This window comes from Hypanus sabinus, chromosome 12 (assembly GCF_030144855.1).
Source record: "Hypanus sabinus isolate sHypSab1 chromosome 12, sHypSab1.hap1, whole genome shotgun sequence".
Classification (NCBI taxonomy): domain Eukaryota; kingdom Metazoa; phylum Chordata; class Chondrichthyes; order Myliobatiformes; family Dasyatidae; genus Hypanus; species Hypanus sabinus.
Window position 1 is genome coordinate 82,379,151 of NC_082717.1, and position 22,537 is coordinate 82,401,687.

Genomic DNA, 22,537 nt, shown 5'->3' on the forward strand with positions numbered 1-22,537 from the left:
TTCAGTTATAATATCAGAATCTTGTATATTCTTGAAGTTGGGGATGTGAATAGTTTTATAGGAGGGGCAGGCTTCTACAATGGAAAAAAGATTTTGCAGGTGATGTTGAAAGAACTGGAATTTTTCAACCATTTGCTCTCATGTTAATTTATTTTTTCAATATTCTTATCATTTGAAAGGAATTCTCTCTATGCTCCTTTTGATGAACTATTAATCACCTTCATATTTCTGCAGCAGAAAACTAAATTGGATCATTGACTGTTTTCAATTTTGTTTATATTATGGTGAACGTTAAAATTTATTTTATAAAGGCTTTAAAATTCACCCATTAAAACTATGCTGAGTTGGCATTTTTTAATATAAGACATATCCACCTTTTATTTCATTGTAGGTTATAAGGAAACCAAGTCTTCCTGCAGTCTGCAATTTGGATGTTAACTTGAGTGTTAACTTCTATAATAAAATCAATACCATCTACAAGTTAGATAATTTTGTGGAATTTGCTATTTTTCAGGTGCTTTGGAAGTCATACATTGACTTTGAAATTGAACAGGAGGAATATGAAAGGACAAGAAACCTTTACAGACGTCTACTTCAACGTACTCAACATGTTAAAGTAAGCCAGTAACATCAAGAAGACTATTTTGGCAGTTAACAATTATTCAAGTTCCAAAGACGCTTCGTACTTAAAATAATTGATTTGTTACAAGCCAGTGCAAAATATTTGCAATGTCCCTGCTTTTATTATTATCCCGACTCTGGATGGTAACAGGTTTTACAAAAATGTTAGGCTCCATTAACATTTCCATACAGTGTAATGAAAAAGTGATCTAATTATGTGAGTGTTGATGTGTTGATTTGTCAAGTGTTAAAGGATTTAGGGTAAAGCAATAGTAGTGTTTCCTGGATATCAAATTAAAGACACAGAATCTCCTTAATATTGGCACGTGCATGACTTGCAATGTAGTATTGCAGCTTGTATTGCATCTAGTATTGAAAATAACATCAAGTTTGCTGATGATACTAAGCTGGGTGGCAGTGTGACATGTGATGAGGATGTTAAGAGAATTCAGGGTGACTTGGATAGGCTGGGTGAGTGGGCAGATACTTGGCAGGTGACATTTAATGTGAATAAGTGTGAGGTTATCCACTTTGGGAGTAAGAACAGGAAGGCAAATTATTATCTGAACGGTGTAAAGTTAGGTAAGGGAGAAATACAAAGAGATCTAGGAGTCCTTGTTCATCAGTCACTGAAGGTGAATGAACAAGTGCAGCAGGCAGTGAAGAAGGCTAATGGAATGTTGGCCTTTATTACAAAGGGAATTGAGTACAAGAGCAAGGAAATCCTCTTGCATTTGTACAGAGCCCTGGTGAGACCACACCTGGAGTATTGTGTACAGTTTTGGTCTCCAGGGTTAAGGAAGGACATCCTGGCTGTAGAGGAAATGCAGCATAGATTCACAAGGTTAATTCCTGGGATGTCAGGACTGTCTTACGCAGAGAGGTTATAGAGACTGGGCTTGTACACACTGGAATTAAGGAGATTGAGAGGGGATCTGATTGCAACATATAATATTATTAAGGGATTGGACAAGATAGAGGCAGGAAATAATGTTCCAGATGCTGGGAGAGTCCAGTACCAGAGGGCATGTTTTGAGAATAAGGGGTAGGTCATTTAGGACAGAGTTAAGGAAAAACTTCTTCTCCCAGAGAGTTGTGGGGGTCTGGAATGCACTGCCTCGGAAGGCAGTGGAGGCCAATTCTCTGGATGCTTACAAGAAGGATCTAGATAGGTATCTTATGGATGGGGGAATCAAGGGATATGGGGACAAGGCAGGAACCGGGTATTGATAGTAGATGATCAGCCGTGATCTCAAAATGATGGAGCAGGCTCGAAGGGCCGAATGGTCTACTTCTGCACCTATTGTCTAATTTTGCTTTAAAAACAAGTATAAACTGAGGGTTGACACCATTTGAATTTGATTGTTAATTATTGCTTTAATTCTCAGCTATATTGCTTGCTCTCTGCTGATTCACCTGCTTCTCAATATAAATTTTATTATATATGACTGTGAAGGAATGGAAGTAATTACCCATGCAGTTATTGATGTGATTTGAAATTCTATATCTTTCTTTTCAACAGGTATGGATTAGTTATGTTCAGTTTGAACTTTCAGTTGATGCACCTGAACGCTTATCTAGATGTCGACAGATCTATGAGGATGCCAACCGGTCTTTGCGAAATTGTGAGGAGAAGGAAGAGCGACTCATGTTCTTGGAGTCCTGGAGGGACTTTGAGGCTGAATTTGGCACAGATTCATCACAGAACAGAGTTCAAAAACTCATGCCAGAACGCGTCAAAAAGAGGAGGAAGTTGCAGACAGAAGATGGAGTAAGAACTGTTGTCAAAACAGACAAATTTACTTTTACTAAAATAACAAAAAAGTTAATGTGCAATCATCTTTTAACATTTATTCCTTTGACAGTTAACTAGTAGCCATTCAAATACTTAAACATATCTTTTGAAGGTGGAAACTTTCATATTGATAAACATTGGGTAATATGAAATGCATTTTATTTTTTGAAGTAAATACATCTTGCATTTTATTGGCCATTTAACCATTTTATTTTTCAGCAGAATTTTAACAAATTTAGCTTTCTGAGTATAAATGACTTGTGACAATTTAAATATATATTTTTTTTGTAGTTGAAACTTTCAAGAACCCCAAGTTTGCCAAATGGTTAACATGAACATTTTTAAAACTTTTCCCAATTTGTAAGCTGTTTTTAAGAATGTGCACTTGATCCTTGTCTGTTTACACAGTTTTGGTATTCTCTGCTTTAAGTTGTTTGGTCCGAGAAATTAACAACTTGCTCACATCAGTCAGATCATGTTTTATTGAACTGCCCTCTGCTGGGGTTTTCCTGTTTGTTTTCAATTGGTTAATGATTCATGTCCCTAAGTTGTTTTTCTCCCAACAACTGTCATGGATCTACAAATTTGAAAACTTCTGATTTATCTTACTTGCTGATATGGTTGTTGGAGCTGTTTAATTCTAGGAAGACTTAACATCTTAAAAACAAAATACAGAAGTAGTTAGATTATTTGAAAGTCTAGTGGCAGAAGTATGAATCTTGTGGTTTAATCAAACAATATCTCCCTATTATTTTCTTAATTTAGTCAGATGCTGGCTGGGAGGAATATTACGACTACATTTTCCCAGAAGATGCTGCCAATCAGCCAAACCTCAAGCTGCTCGCTATGGCCAAGCTCTGGAAGAAGCAACAGCAAGATGAGAAAGAATCAGAGGATGACCCTGACAAAAATACGAATAAGAACGAGAGTGAATCTTGATGACTTGGCAACTTTTTCTAGACACTTCAAAATTCTTTACCTTTTTTTTGAACTTGGTTTTTGTACAAATGCGAACAGCTGGAGCTGTCTATAGTGTTTATTAAATAAGTTTTTGTAATATGCTTTTTTTTTGCAATTCCTTGAGCTATTGTTATAATTTCACACCATTATCCTTAGCTGAGCTCAGAGTAACTTAGGGTCTAGTTTGATTAAGTCATACCTCCTCCATTAGCTAACGTAATTCAGTGGTTCTCTCAAGATGACTTTCTAACTATCTAATAACAGTATTATTATTTTGTTTCAACATGCAAAATTACAACACAGGCTATTTACAAATAAAGTTTGCCTTTATTTGTTAATTGTGTTGGAAAGTTATATGGTGAAAATTTTTTGAAGCTCCTTGGGCAACTGTCTCCACCTTTCCGAAGGAAAGCTCACTTGTTTAGACTTGACATAGGCATATCAATAGTAGTTGAACAATACAGCATAGCACATCACCTTTGACCCACAATGTTGTGCCAACTTTTTAGCCTACTCTAAGATCAGTTTAACCCTCCCTCCTGTGTAGCCCTCCATTTCTCTCTTGTCCATGTGCCTAACTAGGAGTTTCATAAATGCCACTAATATATCTCCCTCTACCACACCCCTGGCAGGGCATTCCACACTCCCATCACTCTATGTGTAAACAATTCACCTCTGACATCCCCCCTGTACTTCCTTCCCATCACTTTAAAAATATGCCCCTTTGTATTCACCATTTCCACCCCAGGAAAAATCTCTGGCCATTCATCTCTATCTATGACATCTCTGTCAAGTCAGTTCTTATCCTCCTTTGCTCCAAAGAGAAAATCCTGAGCTTCATCAATCTATCTTCATAAGATATGTCCTCTAGTTCAGGCAGCATCTTGGTAAATCTCCTCTGCACTCTCTCTAAGCTTCTACACTGAAAATAATATTCCAAGTGTAGTCCAACCAGGGTTTTATAGAGCTGCACTGTTACCTTACGGCTCTTAAAGTCAATCCCCTGACTAATGAAGACCAAGATTCCATACACCTTCTTAACAACCATGTCAACTCATGTAGCATCTATTGGTATATATGCACATAATTTCAGACCTTGATGTATCAAAGCCACCTTTGCCTGTTCCATGCAGCCTGTACTATCTTACTCTGAGTCCCTGTGCATATTGACATGAAAATGTCAACAGCAAATTTATAGAAATCATTGTGTGCATTGAGTTTATTGTGAATTTTCGTTACAAATTCTTTGTAGCTGTATTCTTATAAATAGGAGGCTGGAGAGGGCAAAGTGACCCTGGTTGCATATAAACAAGCATTTAGTCCTTTAACAGGCCAGAAGTTTTGATATCCATGTTCGTGAAAGTACCTGTCACAGTGAATATTTTTGGAGGACTGGGAAATTCATAATTCTGCATCCTCTTATTTCTGCAAGGGGTCCAATACCCAAATGAAAAGCTGAATTTGCAAATAATGATTTAAGTTCTTAAGGTGCTTTTGTGTATTAATGAACACTGAGAAATGACATTATTTTCTCCTCATTGTTCACATTGCAAAGAAAACTGAAGTCTTCTTTCTCAAATCTAGTGATAGAGCTCCAATATCCAGGTAAAAGCGTCATTCATCCTCTTACGCCATACTATGGTATGGCTGTTACATTTCCTTGTAACCACTGTGATGAAAAGACTAAAACATCTCTGCCAAAAAGGTTGTAATTAGAAGTTTTTCAGTTGCCTGGTCTGTTGAAGCAGAATTTGCTTTGAATTCAACAAGGATAAACTCTTTTGCTGAAGAAGGCCATCACTTCCTCATGTTACTGGGTCACTTACCAGCAAAGATAGAGAGGTCCGTTGAAGTCTGATGGTACTATTTTTAACAGTATTTATTGATAAAAATACACAAAAATAATATCAATGCAGACATACAGATAATATACATTGTCAATACTAAATCTAAAAGCGCGGGTATAATAATAATAAGAAATAGCTCTATCGTTGTCTAGGGGATAATGTATTGTCCGATGGAAATATAAAAGTCACTCAAGTTCATTCAAGCTGCAGCTTTTGGTTAGAGAGAAAGACGGATGTTTAACTTGCCTATTCCTTTTATGATGTCAATCCTTCGAGAGTCGTTAGGGGCTGATTTCCCCTTTGTTGTTAGCTAAAGCCGATCTCCTGTGGCAAGGCCCACCAATTCTGAGGCAAATGGAAAAGGACACACGTGGCTTTCCACCGGCTTTTGCTATTACGCTGTTACTGGATTTCAAGCCTTTCTTCTGGTGCGTCTGAGGGGCTGTTCCCACAGACCTTCTTTTATCCCCCACTCGCGGGGTCTCAGATGTCAATCAAGTTGGGGAGGATGCCATCCCCCAACCAGCCCATGTTGCCTGATTCCTTGAGGGCATTGATGAATAGCACAGCGCTCAATACACAATTCCGTCTCCAAGAGACAATAGCGGTTATCAATGGTTCCGCCTTTCGGAGGCCAGGACACATTCCAAACTCTTTATGAATTCTGCATGTCTCTCTCTCATTTCCTGGGTCTCCTGACCTGACTTAATAGCGATCTTGCGATTCTCAAAAAGGAGGGGGGGGGAGCACAGGCATAACACTCAATATAAATAAAAAGAATGATAAAGATGCAAAATTCAAGCAGAAGACTTTTGTTAGTTGGCCACTTTTTTTGTAATTTACAGTTTTAACAATTTCAATGTGTGATAAGCCTTTTAATAATTTTTTACATAAATGATGTGAATTTTTATTTAAAGTGGTATTCAAATCTCCATTTCTACCTACTGTAGAAGTTGTGTCTCCACTTGGCAGATTACGAACAGTATATTAAGCATCCATTTCTTAAAATATTTGCAGACATTAGCCTGGTTTCGCCATTGAAAGACAATAATCTCCCAACAGCTGCCAAGGAAGATTTTAACAGCTTTTCTGGGATTCTTGTCATATCTTTCTGCCATTTTGTTTATTTGGATCTACACTCTATTGCCCAATAGTGGAACACCATTGGCACCTGTAGATTGTCTATTTCAGTACCTGCTTTACACTTTTGTGATTAAAATTGAACACAGAAAAGAAGCTTTAATGATATGTGCAACAATATCCACTTAGGTAAAAGTATTGGTTTATTTCCTATTGCAATTAGTCTTTTTCTTGATTTTTTTTTCTAGTTTTGGAGTTTTTTGTCTTCAGTTTGCCTTATTTCATTACAGACGCTGCACTCAATTAAATCCTAGTACTCGATAGCTGTCTTTCTTTTGTGGGCAGGGGTTCATTTGTGAAAAGCTTTGTAGCCATATTGAAGTCATTGAGAGATATTGGAGATTTCTGTAGCATTTTAAATAGAGCAGTGAAAATTAATGGTGCCTGTTAACTTTGTGGTTTAGGAACGCACTTTAAAGACAGCTTAACACTTAATGCCCCAAGATGGAAAATAAATAAGATTTTTGTTTGTTTCAGTTTAGTTCTCTAGCTCCAGGGCTATATCAAAATTCAGTGGCTCTGCAGACTCCACCACATGTTAAGTCAAGACTTCATTATTTTATACGGTTGCAACTTTAACAGCAGTACTGTACGTGCTTATCTGCTACTTGTCTTAACAGCATAAGAGAAGTGTTCTGGCCTTTTGGGCTTATGCTGATTGCCAGCTGAGCAATCCCCAGTCCTATTAGCCATGTTCATCCTCCTTCCTCAACACTTTTGTAACTTGTTCTCCCAGAGACATGACCATGTCAGTTAATGGATGCAGTGATTAATTTATTTACCAGCAGTCCTTCAGGATGTGGGAGAAAACTAGAGCACTTGGAAGCAACCCACATGGAGAGAATGTGCAGGCTCTACACATACAGCAACTGAGCTATGGATGACGGTGGCAAAGGCTGCAACCTTTAAAGAGCTGAAGATCTCCACGGATTTATAGAGATGCTGTCAGTCTTGCAGCTTGGGTAGCTTGCGTAGCAATTACACACTGGTTTATCTTCATTGGGTAAACCTTAAATTACTTGTATCATTAAAGCTTCTGGAACGTTGGCATCCTAGTTTAGAAATCATGGTTATAAATGACTCCACGCTGAAGAATGTGTATATCTGTACTCCAAAATAACTTTCCTCTTACCTTTGGCATTAAATTTGGATTCCTTTTATGTTCAATCAGAAATCATGTTGACCAACCTACTTGTATCACTTTCAGGCACTTCTGTGAATATAAAACTATTATCTAAGTGTCTAAATTCTTTTGATTGCATGGCTTATGCTGTCTATTTTTGTAGCCCTTCCTCTCACAGTCATCTCTTATTGTGTTTCTCACTTCAAAATTCATACCACTTTGCATTTTTCTCCAGGCTTTGCAATTGCATTCATTTGTTGTGTGCCAGCAGTACATTGCAATACATAATAATAAAACTATAAATTACAATAAATATAAATAAATTAAATAAATATTGCAAAAAGAGCAAAAGGAGAAAAAGTGAGCTAGAGTACATGGGTTCAATGTTCATTCAGAAATCTGATGGCAGAAGGGAAGAAGCTCTTCCTAAAACACTGAGTGTGTGTTTTCAGGCTCCTGTAACTCTTCCTTGACAGTAGCAATGAGAAGAGGGCATCTCCTGGGTGATGGGGGTCCTTAAAGATGGATGCGCCTTTTCTAGGCATCACCTTTGGAAGATGTCCTCAATAGCTGGGAGACTAGTGCCCATGATGAAGCTGGTTGAGTTTGCAACTTACTGCAGCTTTTTCCAATCCTGTGCAGAGGCCCCTCCAGACCAGATGCAACCAGTTAGAATGCTCTCCACGGTACCTCTTTTCAAATTTGCAAGACATATCATGTCTTCTCAAACTCCTAATGAAATATAGAAGCAAGGATGTAATGTTGAGACTTTAGAGAACACTGGTGGGCCGCACTTAGAGTATTGAGAGTTGTTTTGGGCCCCTTAGAAAGGATGTGCCGAAACTGGAGAGGGTTCAAAGGAACTTCACGAAATGATAGCAGGTTGGAATGGCTTGTCATATGAAGAGTGTTTGATGGCTCTGCGCCTGTATTCACCGAGTTCAGAAGAATGAGGGGTGACCTCATTGAAACCTATCGAATGGTGAAAGGCCTTGATAAAGAGGACGTGGAGAGGATATTGCCTACTGCGGTAGAGTCTAAGACTAGAGAACACAGCATCAGGGTAGAGGGGTCCCTCAATGAGGAAGTCAAGAATCTCATTGCAGAGGGAGGTACAGAGGCCCAGATTTTGGAGCTATTAGTACTAAATGTATGATGGTATTGAAAACTGAACTGTAATGAATATACAGCAGCTTCATGTAGGTATTACTATTATCCAAGTGATTCAAGGCTGAATGGAGAGCCAGTGGCATTGCATCTGCTGCAGACCTATTGTGGCAATAGGCAAGTTGCAGCAAGTCCAGATTCTTGTTTAGGCAGGAATTGATTCTAGGCATGACCAACCTCTCAAAGCACTTCATTGTAGTAGATATGTATGCAACTGGATAATAGTCATTGAGGCAACTCATCATGCCCTTCTCAGGTACTGGTATGATTGTCACCCTTTTGAACCAGGTGGGAACCTCTGACTGCAGCAGTGAAATATTGAAGATGTCCTTGAACACTCATGTCAGTTGGTTGGAACAGGCTGTCAGTGCTCTACCATGTACACCATCAGGGCCTAATAGGATTCAGCTTCTTAGACGGGTTTCCAACCTTTTTTATGCCATAGATCAATACCATTAAGCAAGGAGTTGGGAACCCCTGCTCTTGAGAGATGTTGTGATATTGGTCTCAGACAGATTACAGGATCACCAGATGCTACAGGGATTTGTACAGGAGCACTTTTATTCTTTCTTTCAAAATATGCATAAAAGGTGTTGAGCTCGTCTGTGAGTGAAGCATCACAGCCATTCATGATGTTTTACCTTGTAGGAATAGCCTGCAAACCCAGCCAGTGTATCTCTAACCTCAATCAGAATTGTTTATCGCTCTCAAAATAACCTTCCATAGATCTTACCTGGACTTCCAGCATTATTCTGGACCACCGCTCTTGAATGCTACAGATCTAGCCCACAGCATACTATGAATCTCCTAGTTCATCCACAGCTTTTGGTTTGGTTATGTCCAGTATGTTCTTGAAGGCATACACTTATCCACACAGGTCTTGATGAAGTCTGTGACAGCTGTGGTGTATTTATTCAGATTAGAAGATGAATCCCTGAATATTGTCCAGTCCATCAACTGAAAACAGTTCTGTAAGTACTCCTCCACCTCTCTTGACCATCCCTTCTGGGTTGTCACCACTGGTGCTGAAGTCTGTAAGTCTCTGCCTGTATGCTGGAAGTAGAAGTACAGCTAGGTGATCCAACTTTCCAAAGTGCAGGCGGGGATGGCCTGGTAAGTGTTTTGCATAGTGGTATAACAGTCAAGTGTGTTGGCTCCACTGGTTCCAAAGGTGATGTGATGGTAGTTGTTCCGATGACTTCAAACTGTCCTGGTTGAAATCTCCCTCTCTCCCCTCCCCCCCATAAAAGGGAAAGTGTCAGGGTCCACTGTTTCATGACTGCTCATCATAGTGCTCAGCTCCTGATGTGCTTTGTGGCTGAGGTGCAAGTACAATTGAGGCCTACCTTTCTAATCTTATTCACCATTTTCTTATTCCTCTGAAGCTGCCTGACCTGTTGAGTTCCTCAGCATTTTGTGTGGGTTTCAATATAGGGAAATAAACAGCTGATGTTTAGGGCTGAGACGCTTCATTGGGTCTGTAAAGGAAGAAGGCAGAAACCAGAATAAGAAGATGGAGGGGAGGGGAGTACAAGGTGGATGCTGGAGGAAGTCAGCAGGTCATGCAGCATCTATGGAGTGAAATAATCAGAAGTACCCATTGACAGGTTCTCCTCAGAACAATTTTCTGGAAATAGTTCTAAAGGATTGCCTGGTCAAACTTTGAGAATGTTGTGATTCAAATGTTGCTATGGTCACAATCACAAGCTACTCCACAAAGATTTTTAGATGCTTGCTACTGAACCCAAACAGTGCAACTTAATTTCTGCACCCCTGGTTCTTTAAATGCTTTTTACAGTGTTCCATATTGGCAATAAATAACTTGTGGTTTAATATAGCTAATGCTATTGGTGGTAGAAGCAACAAGCTGATACCATGGAATATGTGGGCAACGTATCTAACATGACAAGCTTAGAGTAAAGAATGGACAGCCAAATCAGATGGTGCAATCAATGCAATTTTTTTTTTAAATGACCCTTTTGTAATATTGTCATAAAATTTGGTATTTACAGGTAGTACAATCTAGTAAATTCCTTATAACCTAGGTTAGGCAAATTCAGCTTAGTTACTGGGAAATGTTGTTCTAGTACGATTAGCATGAAAAATGTAGTATCATGTGATTTAAAAATGCTCAATTTTAAAGACACGATTAAATGAAGAATGAATACCAAGATCACTGTTGTAAAATCCTTTACCAACAGTTCAGAGTTAGTACTGGTTAAAGCATAAATATTTGCATCCTATAATATAGTGTAATAATTGAAATTAAATTGCCTGTTCAGATTATAATCTCTTCATAAAACTGGCATTTGTAGGATTTGTATTTTGATATTAGCTCAGTGTTTTGAAATTAGCTGGATACTGGAAAGTTAGTGCTTCTGTGTGGATACTAAATGGAAATTAGCCCGCTCAATATCAAATATTTTAAGGTAGCATCTTGTCAACAGTTTGATAGCTGAAGCAGTTGCCATTTGGATCTAAACTAGTTACAGTGCCCAGTATTTGTAACTTGTTAATGATTTCTATTGGAAACCATGTTGTCTGTTATTGGTAATTGGTTAGCCATTTTATTGTGTAATCTTGCTTTAGGGATGTATATAGTTACATTACATACCCGTAACATGGGTGCCTTATCCACATGAAATGAATCTTCATACAACAAATCTGTGAGGCAATCATTATTTTTAATTTATGGCTTTAATCATTGTTTGTACCATTTTTATTACACCTTTTGTCCAAAAGTCAGCAGGGGAGGTGGTTGAGGCAGATATAGTTTGTCATTTTGATATTTTCATGCTGACATTGGGACAGTACTATGAATTGTACATAAAATTGTTTCTTTATAAATGCAGATTCTGGGATTGAAGTCTTTCTGTTCTTGTAATCATTGCACTGATTTGATTCATTTTGCTTCTACTCAAGTACGTTAGCAACATTTAACAAACAATAGTTCATCGGTTAGTCTTTTCTGAAGCCAGGACAATGCCTGTTGATTCTAATGCTACAAAAGCAAAGCTATTTTTAAGTTGTAGGGCTATTATTGAAAGGGTTTCCAGCAGTGCATGGGAATGTATAAACAGGCTAATACTGTTCTAACATGGCAACCACCAACTGCTAGGCCAAGAACAGCAAAAGAATAGATGATTAGTTTTAATTTATTTTACCCATTATTTGTTGTACAGTATTTTTAAAATAAGTCAACAATAGCAAAGTAGCAGTATACACATTGACCTTTGATCGTTCCTAATTTTGTGTACAATTTTCATTGTCTCAGGTTTTAGGCAGCAAAAGCTATATTTAGGTTGTTAATCTGATTTGAGTCAGGTTTACAGATGCATTTTAGAAGTATCTACTGCTTGATATAGTAATTAAAACTATACAAGAAAAATGTATTGATAATTACAGTAAACTGCACATATTGTACATGCACACAAGTCTGAACCTTGACAGTACTTTAAAAGTATTTAAAAATCATGAAGTCTATGGAAACACTGATTTGTAACAATTAAACAATTTTCCCCCTGCACTGTTTATAGCTAGAGCATCAAAAATGTCTCCTATTATACTGCCTGCTTTCTCATCAATAGTGAAAGATTAAATTTAAAATCTATTAAATATTGTTTCTTCCTTGTACAAACACAGTTATTAACACTTGCATGCATTTCCAGTGTATTAAAAAAAATTAAAAACCTTTTGTCTCAGCCTCCAGGTACAAATGGCCCTGCTTAAAGCTATCCTAAACTACTATGAAATTAAACAAACATTCCAGCACCTAAAGAGCTGCCAACATTTGAGTTTTTGCTGCACTTTTGGATACCAACTATATTCCGTCTATTACACAAGAAATTAAATCTCTCACAAATCTTTATTAAGTTTATACAAGAAATCTGCATACATACAGTGTACCTCCAAGGCTGTTGGCTGCAAGGGGCATATTAACAAACATTTCTTGATAAAGCTGTGGCTCTTGGGCCTACAAAGGTAAATGCAGAATGCTAGGACTAAAAAAAAAATGGATAGGTCATGATGAAATGGCAGAGCAGACTTAGTGAGCCAAATGCCCTAATTTGCTCCTGTATCTTATGGTCTTAAAGTTATCAAGATAACTTCATACTTGTGCACTACTGAAACACAAGCAGATTTACTGTCCAAAAAATACTCAAATTCCCTTCTAATTCTCTTTTCAGTGCTCATAAAATTGTATATTTCCCAAGAACCACAGCTTAAAGCTATTCAATATCTTCAGGCCTAACTGGATGAGGAAGAGGTATTATTGATTTCTTCTCTTTATCTCTTGATAAGGCTTTTCTCATATCTGTTAAGAGAGATTAAAAATGTGTGATTAAAAATGCAAACATTTAAATAGTTGTTTAACACAATTCGTCAAAAGTGTAATATTCACTTACAAAATAGTTTTCATTGAGTCAGTACTTACAACTACCTGTAAATTCATAGCATAGGATCTCAAAGTAATCAACAACCCGTAAATATGAAGCAAAATTACAACTTACTATAAAGGTTTATATAAATTTATAATCATACCATAAGCATTTTCATCAGGTTCTCCATTGCTAGCTGAATAGTATTCTATCACAGTTCTGTAAACACTGTAGCCAAGCTGTTTGTACATGTTCACAGCCACTTGATTGGAAACTCGTACAAATAGATCCACAAAGAATCCACCTTTTCTACAGAAAGGAAGCACAATGTTCATCTGTCACTGGTGAAATGTATGTTAGCCAGATAATAGGTAGTAGCTAAAACATACAAACTAACCTTTCAGATATCTCCTCCAGCAGTTCCATCAGTTTAGCTGCTAGTCCTAAACGTCTAAATTCTGGAGCTACAGATAATGCTGTTACATGTCCATGCCATTCCTCTCTTGCCACTGATCCTTCAGCTTTCCCCATTACTTAAAATAAGAAACAATCAGTAAGTGACACTATTTAAATACTGTTCGCTCTAAGCATATTTCCTAATTGGTGTTTGTTCTTTTTTGGCCACCCCAATTAACCAGCATCCAATCTGTTTAGATGTGCTTCTGAAACTGGGAATGTCTGTTCGCGTTTACACAGAATTCTGAAATGTAACAAAAATTTCAATACAATCAAACTGAAGAATACAGAATATCACACAGTGCTTACCTGTGGAAACAGGTAAGATTCTATGTGACTGCTTTTGAGTTGATAAACTGGTCCATAATCAAAGATTCAGCAGCCAGCCTAGATGAATGCCTCTATTATCTCAGACATTCTCAGCAAGTGTGTTGAGGAACTGTGTGTCTAAAAAGGAGAAACCAGGTGCTTCCAAATCATGGAGACCCATTCTCTACTCAAATCTAGGTCTGCAGTATTTGAATCAGGTGACCCTGACCTTTATAAGAAATCAAGATACGACCTTCATAAAGCCATCAGGAACAGTATCAGCCCGAAATGGAGTTTCAGTCCAGCTATCAGGTCTTACATAGGAAGTTATAAAATGAAGTCAGACAGTATCACAGAAGGGAACAGATATATCACCACCCACCCTGACAGTTTCTAGTGCACCTAAATATACAGGATGTAAGATCAGTCTTCTGGAAGGTGAACCTATGGAAAGCATTGAGCCTAGGTGTCCCTGGTCATGTCCTTAGATTTTGGTGCAGATCAGCTGGCAGGGGTATTTGCAGATATTAACCTCTCACTGCTTCAGGCTATGGTTCTCTCCTGCCACTATCATCCCTGTATCCAAGAAAAACAAGACAACATGCCTTTATGACGACTGCCAAGTGACTACTGTCTACCATCATAAAGTGTTCAAGAGGCCAGTCATAGAAAACATTACCTCCAAGTTTCCAGACAACCTTGACCCACTGCAATTTATCTACCTCCTAAAGAGGTTTATGGCAGACACCATCTCTCTGGCCCTATACCCATCTCCACAGCATCTGAACAGTGAAGAGAACTGTCCAACTGTTGCTTATTGACTACAGTTCTGCCTTCAGTACAATGATTCCAACCAAACTCTGGACCCTGGGAGTTAATGCCTCCCTCAGCAACTGGATCCTTGACTTCCTGACCAACAGACTGCAATCAGTAAGGATAGGCAGCAACACCTCTGCTGTGATTATTCTAAATGCTGGTGCTCCAGAAGGTTGCATCCTCAGCTGCTACTCTACTCAACTCACTACACTTGTGGCTGGGTGGCCAGAGTTTGCTCTAACTCCATCTACAAATTTGCAGATGATACTACTGCAGCGGGCCACATCTCAAATAACGATGAATTGAAGATAACAGAGCTTAGTGACATGGTGTCATGACAACAACCTTACTCTGTGTCAATTTAAAAAAAATAATTGACTTCAGAAACAGAGCCAGTGCAAATGCACCTGTCGACATCAACCATGTTGAGGTTGAGAATTTCAAGTTCCTAGGTTTGAACATCACCAATGCCTCTATTTCCTCAGGAAGCTAAAATTCGGCATGGTCTAACCATTTAACCATTGAAAGTATTCTTTCTGGATGCATAACAGCTTGGAATGGCAACTGATCTACACATGACCGCAAGAAAGTGCAGAGTTGTGGAGACAGCCAGCACATCAAGGGAGCCAGCTTCCCTTCTATGGACTGTCTATACTTTCAGTGAAATAAGCCAACATAAAGGCCCCACCCACTCCACACATTCTCTCTACTCCCCTCTCCCATAAAACAGATACAAAATCCTGAAAGCACATACCAGCTGCTCACATTTTATTCTACATTATTGTTTTATGTTATTCTAGCTCAATACACTACATAAAAATTTGATCTGTACAAACAGCAAGCAAGCAAACTTTTCACTATATCTTAGTACATGTGTCAATGATAAACACAAGAGATGCCGCAGATTTTGGAAATCCAGAGCAACACACACACAAAATGCTGAAGGTCAGGCAGCATCCACAGAAATGAATAAGTAGTCAACATTTCAGCCAAGGCCCTTCTACAGGACTGAAAAGGGGGAAGATGCCAGAATAAAGGTGGGGGTGATGGAAGACTAGCTAGGTGATAGGTGGGAAAGATAGAAGATTGGAGAAGAAATCTGATAGGAGAGGAAAGTGGACCATAGTTGGAAAGGAAGGTGGAGGGGCACTGGGGGAGGTGACTGGCAGGGAGGAGAAGAGGTAAGAGACCAGAGTGGCAAATCGAAGTAGAGCTGGGGGGGGGTGGGGAGAGGGGGGAGAAATACTGGAAGGAGATATTGACGCGATAATAAACCAATACCAATTCTTAAAGAGTGTTGGAGGGGTGAAATGGGCTATGTATCATGTTAAATAGCTAATAAGTTTTTCCCTGACATTCAAAGTAGTACTAGAGAGTTTGACCAATTAAAGGAAGGCAGAGAAAATTCTGAAAAACAACAATTAAACAAAAAGAGGCGATCTTTTGACTGTGTGCTCTTGGAGAATTGCTTGTGAAATGTAATGGACAAAAAACTGTTGCTAGATTTATTTTCACATTCCTAAAAGTACAGATGAAGTAGGTCAAGAACTGCATTAATATATTACAGATCTCTGTTACAACAGTAATGCTCCAATATAAATATTTTGATTTTTAAATTAGATTATTGTGAGTTTAAATAAACTACAATGCTGGATTCTTACTGTATCCCATCAACTCTCCTCCAGGTGCTTCAGCAACAATAAAATACTCTGGCCAATGAGCCAAATACTGTAGATAGAAGGGGATCCCATACTGTGAATTAGTTAAGAAAAATAACAATATAGTCAGTAGTCTACACAAGTTAAATTAGAGTCCAATGCAAAACATATAGTAACAAAAAGCTCTACCTTGTATTTATATGTAGGCTGATGAAATGCAATCTACAATCTTTTTTCTATTTTATTTACTTAACGTTGCTGTGGTATTTTGTTATGCCATAGCTCAAGTGTTTTTTCCCCAGCTCTACAGCTGTTTCTTTCATCAGTTGTTAATCTGGCTCCAAATGTACAATGAGTTAAGTGAATTATCATTGGTTTAACCTAGTTCATGCCAATTCATTTCGTGAAGCCTTTATCAGCCAAATTGATTCTGAATTTCATGTAAGTTCATACACAACTCAAAATTTGAGAGCCCTTCAAAGAATAAATGATCACTGAAAATATAGCAACTCCATAAAGTAACCAGGCAGTCAGAGTGCAAGTTGAGTTCTATTGCAAATTAAACATCTACATAGCTATTAGCAATCATGAAAATCCACAATAAGCTCAAGTGAATTGAAGCTTGCTTTTGGAGCACAATTTGAATAGAAGCTTAACAGCCCAACAGATGGTGGGCATAATGGTCTTAAATCAGAATGAAGCACACTACAAAGAGCCATAAATTATTTGCAGTAGATTGAGAAACCATACTGAAATGCATGACAGCAATATCTATTTTTTTTTAAAGTTTACAAGTTGCTAAATTATGCTACTAGCATAAAAAAAGTTGGGAACCCCTGCTTTAGGGTAAAGGAAAAATAACTGGCCATAGCTAGAAAGAAATAGTTCAAAAAAGATTCTACCAATAATGTTGCCAAAAAGCAGTAAGCTCAATGACTAGGAAGATTTAAGAAATCAGCTAACAATGACTCAACCACTGATGTGCCAAAGACTCTAGAAGTTGAGAGACAAGAAACATCAAAATGGACTATATTATATAAAAGAAAGTTATTAATGTGGGCTCCTCTCTCACTGAGATGAGAGAATCTATTGAAGAGCACTGAAATGGATAAAATATTTAATACTGCTTCATGGAAGACAAAGGAAAGCCATTTGGAAACAGCAGAGGGCCAAAAATCTAGGTGACAGTAGCTCAACAAAATTAGTACTGGTTGAAATAAATTTGAATGAAAGCATTATTGAAAATGGTGAGCTATAGATTTTTAGACATCAAGAGAACCAAGAGCTATGTGAAATGCAAAGCTGACAGAAAGGGCTTAATGCACCACCGCTGCTTTTGTTTCTTACCTGGTATTTTGAGGTGAGAACATACTGCTATGGAAAATAAATAGCAAGAGGAACAATTTAACAGAACTCTATAATATTTTTTCAAATAGCACTACTTTTACTGATTTCAACATCAACTAAAGATAAATTAATAGAGAATTAATAAAAACAAAGTAGTCAAGAGGCCACTAATTTAGTTTGTGTTGGTGTTATCAAGTAGAAGTTTAAATGATAGCTTTGCTCAGGCACATTTCCAATCTGAATTACGTCTTACTTTGTAAGAAAAATATGGATGTGCTGCCTGGTGAACATTAACCAGTTTCCTCTCAAAAATTCAGTGTGTTAATAAGGATACAGTTTCTGTAAGTGGATCCAGATTTCTGCAAAATAAAATAAAAACTAATTACAAAATAGTCACAATCTGCTGTTGTAATTTAGCGCAGTGCTATATTAATTAAAATATATTTTTCCCCAAAGAAAGCAACAAAAATCTTGCTGTTTGGACCATGTGTATCACTGAAACACAAATTGTAAAAACTTATTAGCAACTAAAATCCCCTAAATACTGTAAACAAATAAAGAGTAGGATGCCGAGACTTCATTAACGCATCAATGACAAGGTTACTCCATGATGGCAGTGACTGGAGCGAGGCTCAGGAGGGCCACCAGAGTATTGGTTGAAGAGGCAGAATACAGCAGCTTTTGGCTGTGGCTGAAGAGGAAGGACAGAAATTGGGATACCGACTAACCTCATTGGAAACTGCAGGGAGTGGCAGAGAGATATCTCTGCTACTGCTCTGCCATCAGGAGATATATCAAGGCTAAGGGAGCAAAACATCAATGAATGGTGGTCTTCTGCTGACCTCAGGGCACTGTTGGAGGTGCTGCAGACAGCAATGCCTAGCAGGAAACAACATTTTCCTGTAAATCTCACCGGAAGCTATTTTCACCTTGGATTTACAAATTCTTTAGCTTCCCTGAATCAAAATAATAAAGTAGTACAAGAAGCCAGCAGATTTATTAGTATCTCCTGTCATCTGTTCTCAGACTTCAAGCCTTTCCAGATCAGAACATGGACCTGGCTGAACATTCTATACAGTGGCATGGTCAGAAGCAAGCCATTTACTTTTGCAAACAACTTTGCCAACCGCTTTCACAGATACTTCTGGTGTCACTGGGTTCATCTTGTTAAAACACAAATACAAAAACTTGAAACTGAATTCAATCTCATATTGCATTGACTTCTGAAAAGTTGCAAATTGCTTATTTTGTGGAATCAGATATCAATGGGAAGCTACGTAAGCAGTGCCCATCCTCTAAAGTCATTCTATAGACAGAATCATATCCCGATAATCACCAATTATGCAATAAAAGCACTAATGAGCATCAAATCTTATCTATCTTATCATGAACTGGAAAATAATGCTTATTCTTAATATAAACAATAAATTAGAGGCACATGTAATATCTACAGGATATAATTTATCACCTTAGGAGTAGATTCATTGCTGTAGTTACATTCTACCCATAAAGGCCTCCTCCTGTCTCCTTCTAATTCTCCTTCCAGGCTACCTTATAATTCTCAATAGTCCTGTTCCGAATTCCTAAATCTTAAGTATGCTTCCTTTTTCTTCTTGACTAAATGTACCACTTCTCTTGTTGACCTCTTCTCTTCACCCTACCGTAATTTCTCTGCCTTATGGGGCAAACATCCAGAACCCCTTGCAAATGCTCCTTCAACAACTTCCACATTTCCATTATACATTTCCCTGAGAACATTTGTTCCTAATTTACACTCCCAAGCTCCTGCCCAATTGCATCATAATTAGTCCTCTACAATTAAATATTTTCCCCATACAGTCTGCTCCTATCCCCATCAAAGGCTATGGCAAATGTCAGGGAATTGTAGTCACTGTCTCCAAAATGCTCTGAATCTCTCACCTAACCAGGTCTGTTGCCAAGCACAGATCCAGTATGGCCTCTCCACTAGTCAGCCTGTCCACAAATTGTCAGGAATCCTTCCTGAACACACTTAAATTCCAACCCATCTAAACCTTTTGCACTAATCAATATGAGGAAAGTTGGGTCAACCTGTTATTTTTTTCACCTTACCAAATCTGCTCCTCTGTGTTCCTGTTGTTGTTGGGGGGTGGCAGAGGGTGAGCTGTCTATAAAATGCTCCCTTCCTGTTTCTGATGTCTACCCAGACTGACTCGACACATGATCCCTCCATGACATTCAACCTTTTGGCAGCTATAATACTATCCTTGATTTGCAATCCCACTCCTCCACCTTTTTTTTTTACCTCTCTCCCTGTCTCATCTGAAACATTTAAAACTTGGACTATCCAGCAGCCATTCCTGCCCTTGTGACAGCCAAGTCTCTGTAAAGGGCATGGCATCACAATTCCAAGCACTGATCCAAGCTCCGGGTTCATCACCCTTTTTACCTAATACTTCTCACATTAAAGTATTGAAAATACATTTCAACCCACCTAACCGACTGCATATACACGTCCACCATGACCTATCACTCTGGCTCCCCTCTCCCTGCCTACTAAACAAACCCTCCCCAACAACTCTAGCAAACCTACCTTAAAGGATTTTAGTCTCCCTACTGATTATTTCTAGCATTTTCTGTTTCTATTTAATAGTTTGCAGCATGAGTTCTATGGGGCATTGCAGTGGCTACATACAAAGTACTGTCTACAGTAATGGTCTTAGTTAAGGAAAGAGGTTAGGACATTGCAAGTAGTGCAGAGTGCGCTTACAACATAAATATTTAGAATGGACAGGTAATCAATACAGAAGGCTGGATGCAGTAGGCTTGTGTCTACCGGAATTAGAAGAATGTATGAACTTCATGGAATTGTACAAGATCCTAGACAAAATTCCCTGTTTTTTTTTTACAGCTGCATGGACTGACCATTGCTCTGAGCAGGAAGTTCTTACACAGCCTGAAAACTGCACAGCGCTTTACAATAATATTATACAAAGGAAAATTCCAGCTGCATAGCAACGAAGGCCACATGCAAGGGAGCATTTCAGATACTGCATTGCCGCGTAACTGCGCAGCTTAGAGAGAACAGTGATCCTGGGTAATCTTGACATGGCAGATGTTAGAGGATCTAAAACTGGAGGTAACCATTTTAAAATAGGGTGTCACCATTTGTGGGTGCTTGGACTCTTTTTTTCTTCTCCCGAAGACAGCAAATGTATTTTTTTAAAAAAACAGAAGGCAAAAAGAGTTAAGGAAGGGGAATGGAAGTGTTACTGCATGTAGATGGGTATGCAGAGTCAAGTCAAGGTTATAGCTGATCATCCATCATCTTAATGGCAGAGCAAGTCTTAAGGGCTGAATAGAATAGACTGAGTAGCCTATAGTATTCCAAGTTTACATGTTTACCATTTCTTTAATTTTTCTACATTTAGTAAGTGACATACGAAGTGAATGAAGCACCCTTTCTCAACCCTATCCTAACTGCATTTTTACTCTGTTTCCCAGCTCCCCTGAAATCTTGGATGCAAGATTCACACTGCCCCACTAGTGCTATAACCACTAACTCAGGTTCTAAATCCAGAAGACAAGCTAATTAGAAACACAGAAGAGGGCACTTGCTGTAAGTCTAAAGCAACACAATGGCATCGGAGGAACAGAGATAGCACCTATGGAAAGAAATGAAGTTGACGTTTCAGGTCAGGATTCTTCACATGGATTGGCAGTCGAGAAGGGTCTCGACCCAAAGCAATGCCTGTCCACTTCCCTTCATAGATGCTGCTAGATAAGCTATGTGCTTCGTTAGGTGGGATAGCTGGAGACAGTCAAACTGGAAGAGATTCAAACTCATGAACAACGTTGAACAAATACTTCCAATTAAGCAGGGCACACAGGTCAAAGTTGAGTTTGTTATGCATACAAGCACATGTATCCACAAGTACAGTACAGCAGTACAGTGGGGGGGGGGGGGGTGGAGACAACTTGCAGCAGCTTCCCAGGCACATTGGCATCATAGTGCATAAGGTCCACCCATCACTAGCAGCCGTGCACCGCTACTTGAACCCCGTCTCGGCCAGAGTACGAGGAAGCATTCACCATCCGCAAGCCGGCTCCGCGCTGCACTTTACTCACATGTTGTTGAACCGAAAAAGGTCGTCACAACAAAACGCACGCAGCGTCGTCATCTCACAACCGACCACGACGCCTCCACCGAACGGCTGAGCGCCACCGGAACTGGCGTAAAAACCGACTGGGGGGAGGGGGCCGAAGCGTGTTACGTCGCCCGCGGAATCGCGCGCTGGCGTGCCCGACGGGATGACGTCACCAGCCAAGCGCGAGCGACGCTGCTGACGGGCGGCAGGGAACGGATGCTGCCTCTAGTGGCTGGATGACATCGCCGCCAAGGCGCAGGCTGGGCGCTCCGAACCAGACCGGGCTCGTTGCTGTCGCTGAGCCGCCGGTGACATAAGGAAAAGGGAATAGAGGTCAGGTCGGTCTGCCGACGCCTGGAGCTCCTTGCACCATCCAGTGTGATTGTGACCCTACCCATGCCCACTCACATAGGGTTCAAATACTGCAGATTCCTGCCTCGAACGTATTCAATAACTACCTCCATAAGTTCCCTCTCTGAGAGATAACTTTTTATTTAGCCGTTTTCACAAACGAATATAGGCTATTCCAGGAAACAGACGGGTTGCTATTTTACTAACGTCCAGGAATTAACTTTGTCCGTGAACAAACAAAATCCACTCCGCCTGGTCACCACCGCTCTCGGAATGAATGGCAACGAATTCACCTAGGAATAATACGAAAGAACGATTGAGAAAGAGTGGAAACTAGTTCTGCAATTTGTAGGGACATGTGTCCATTAGACCTGAGTTTATGACAGCATATATTCATAAATTAGAGGCCCTCAACCAAGGGACAGCTTGTTTTCTGAAATA

At 39.1% G+C, this 22,537-nt stretch overlaps 2 protein-coding genes across 2 annotated transcripts in view; one reads left to right on the forward strand and one right to left on the reverse strand.

The window, feature by feature from the left end:
- The window catches only part of crnkl1 (crooked neck pre-mRNA splicing factor 1), a 51,335-nt gene extending 39,831 nt beyond the window's left edge, over window positions 1-11,504 (forward strand). The window contains exons 12-14 of the mRNA XM_059986287.1: window positions 515-616; window positions 2,144-2,392; window positions 3,182-11,504. Of these exons, the coding sequence (XP_059842270.1) occupies window positions 515-616; window positions 2,144-2,392; window positions 3,182-3,355 (525 nt within the window). The 3' untranslated portion in view covers window positions 3,356-11,504. The remainder of the gene's footprint in view (window positions 1-514; window positions 617-2,143; window positions 2,393-3,181) is intronic.
- A 995-nt stretch (window positions 11,505-12,499) lies between these two features.
- Window positions 12,500-21,861, reverse strand: naa20 (N-alpha-acetyltransferase 20, NatB catalytic subunit). The gene is made up of 6 exons (XM_059986288.1): window positions 21,726-21,861; window positions 17,953-17,977; window positions 16,275-16,365; window positions 13,430-13,565; window positions 13,196-13,341; window positions 12,500-12,968 (listed from the first exon to the last, which is right to left on the reverse strand). The coding sequence occupies exons 1-6, from the start codon at window positions 21,776-21,778 to the stop codon at window positions 12,883-12,885; spliced, it is 537 nt and encodes a 178-aa protein (XP_059842271.1). The 5' UTR covers window positions 21,779-21,861; the 3' UTR covers window positions 12,500-12,882.
- Window positions 21,862-22,537: the final 676 nt, after the last annotated feature.

Coding starts and splice junctions, on each gene's coding strand:
- naa20 (XM_059986288.1), bottom strand. CDS start 21,778: ATGACGACGCTGCGTGCGTTTTGTTGTGACGACCTTTTTCGGTTCAAC. Junction 17,978..21,725: donor CTTTTTCGGTTCAACAACAT/GTGAGTAAAGTG, acceptor TTTATTTTGCAG/AAATCTGGATCCACTTACAG. Junction 13,342..13,429: donor CTGGAGGAGATATCTGAAAG/GTTAGTTTGTAT, acceptor TCCTTTCTGTAG/AAAAGGTGGATTCTTTGTGG.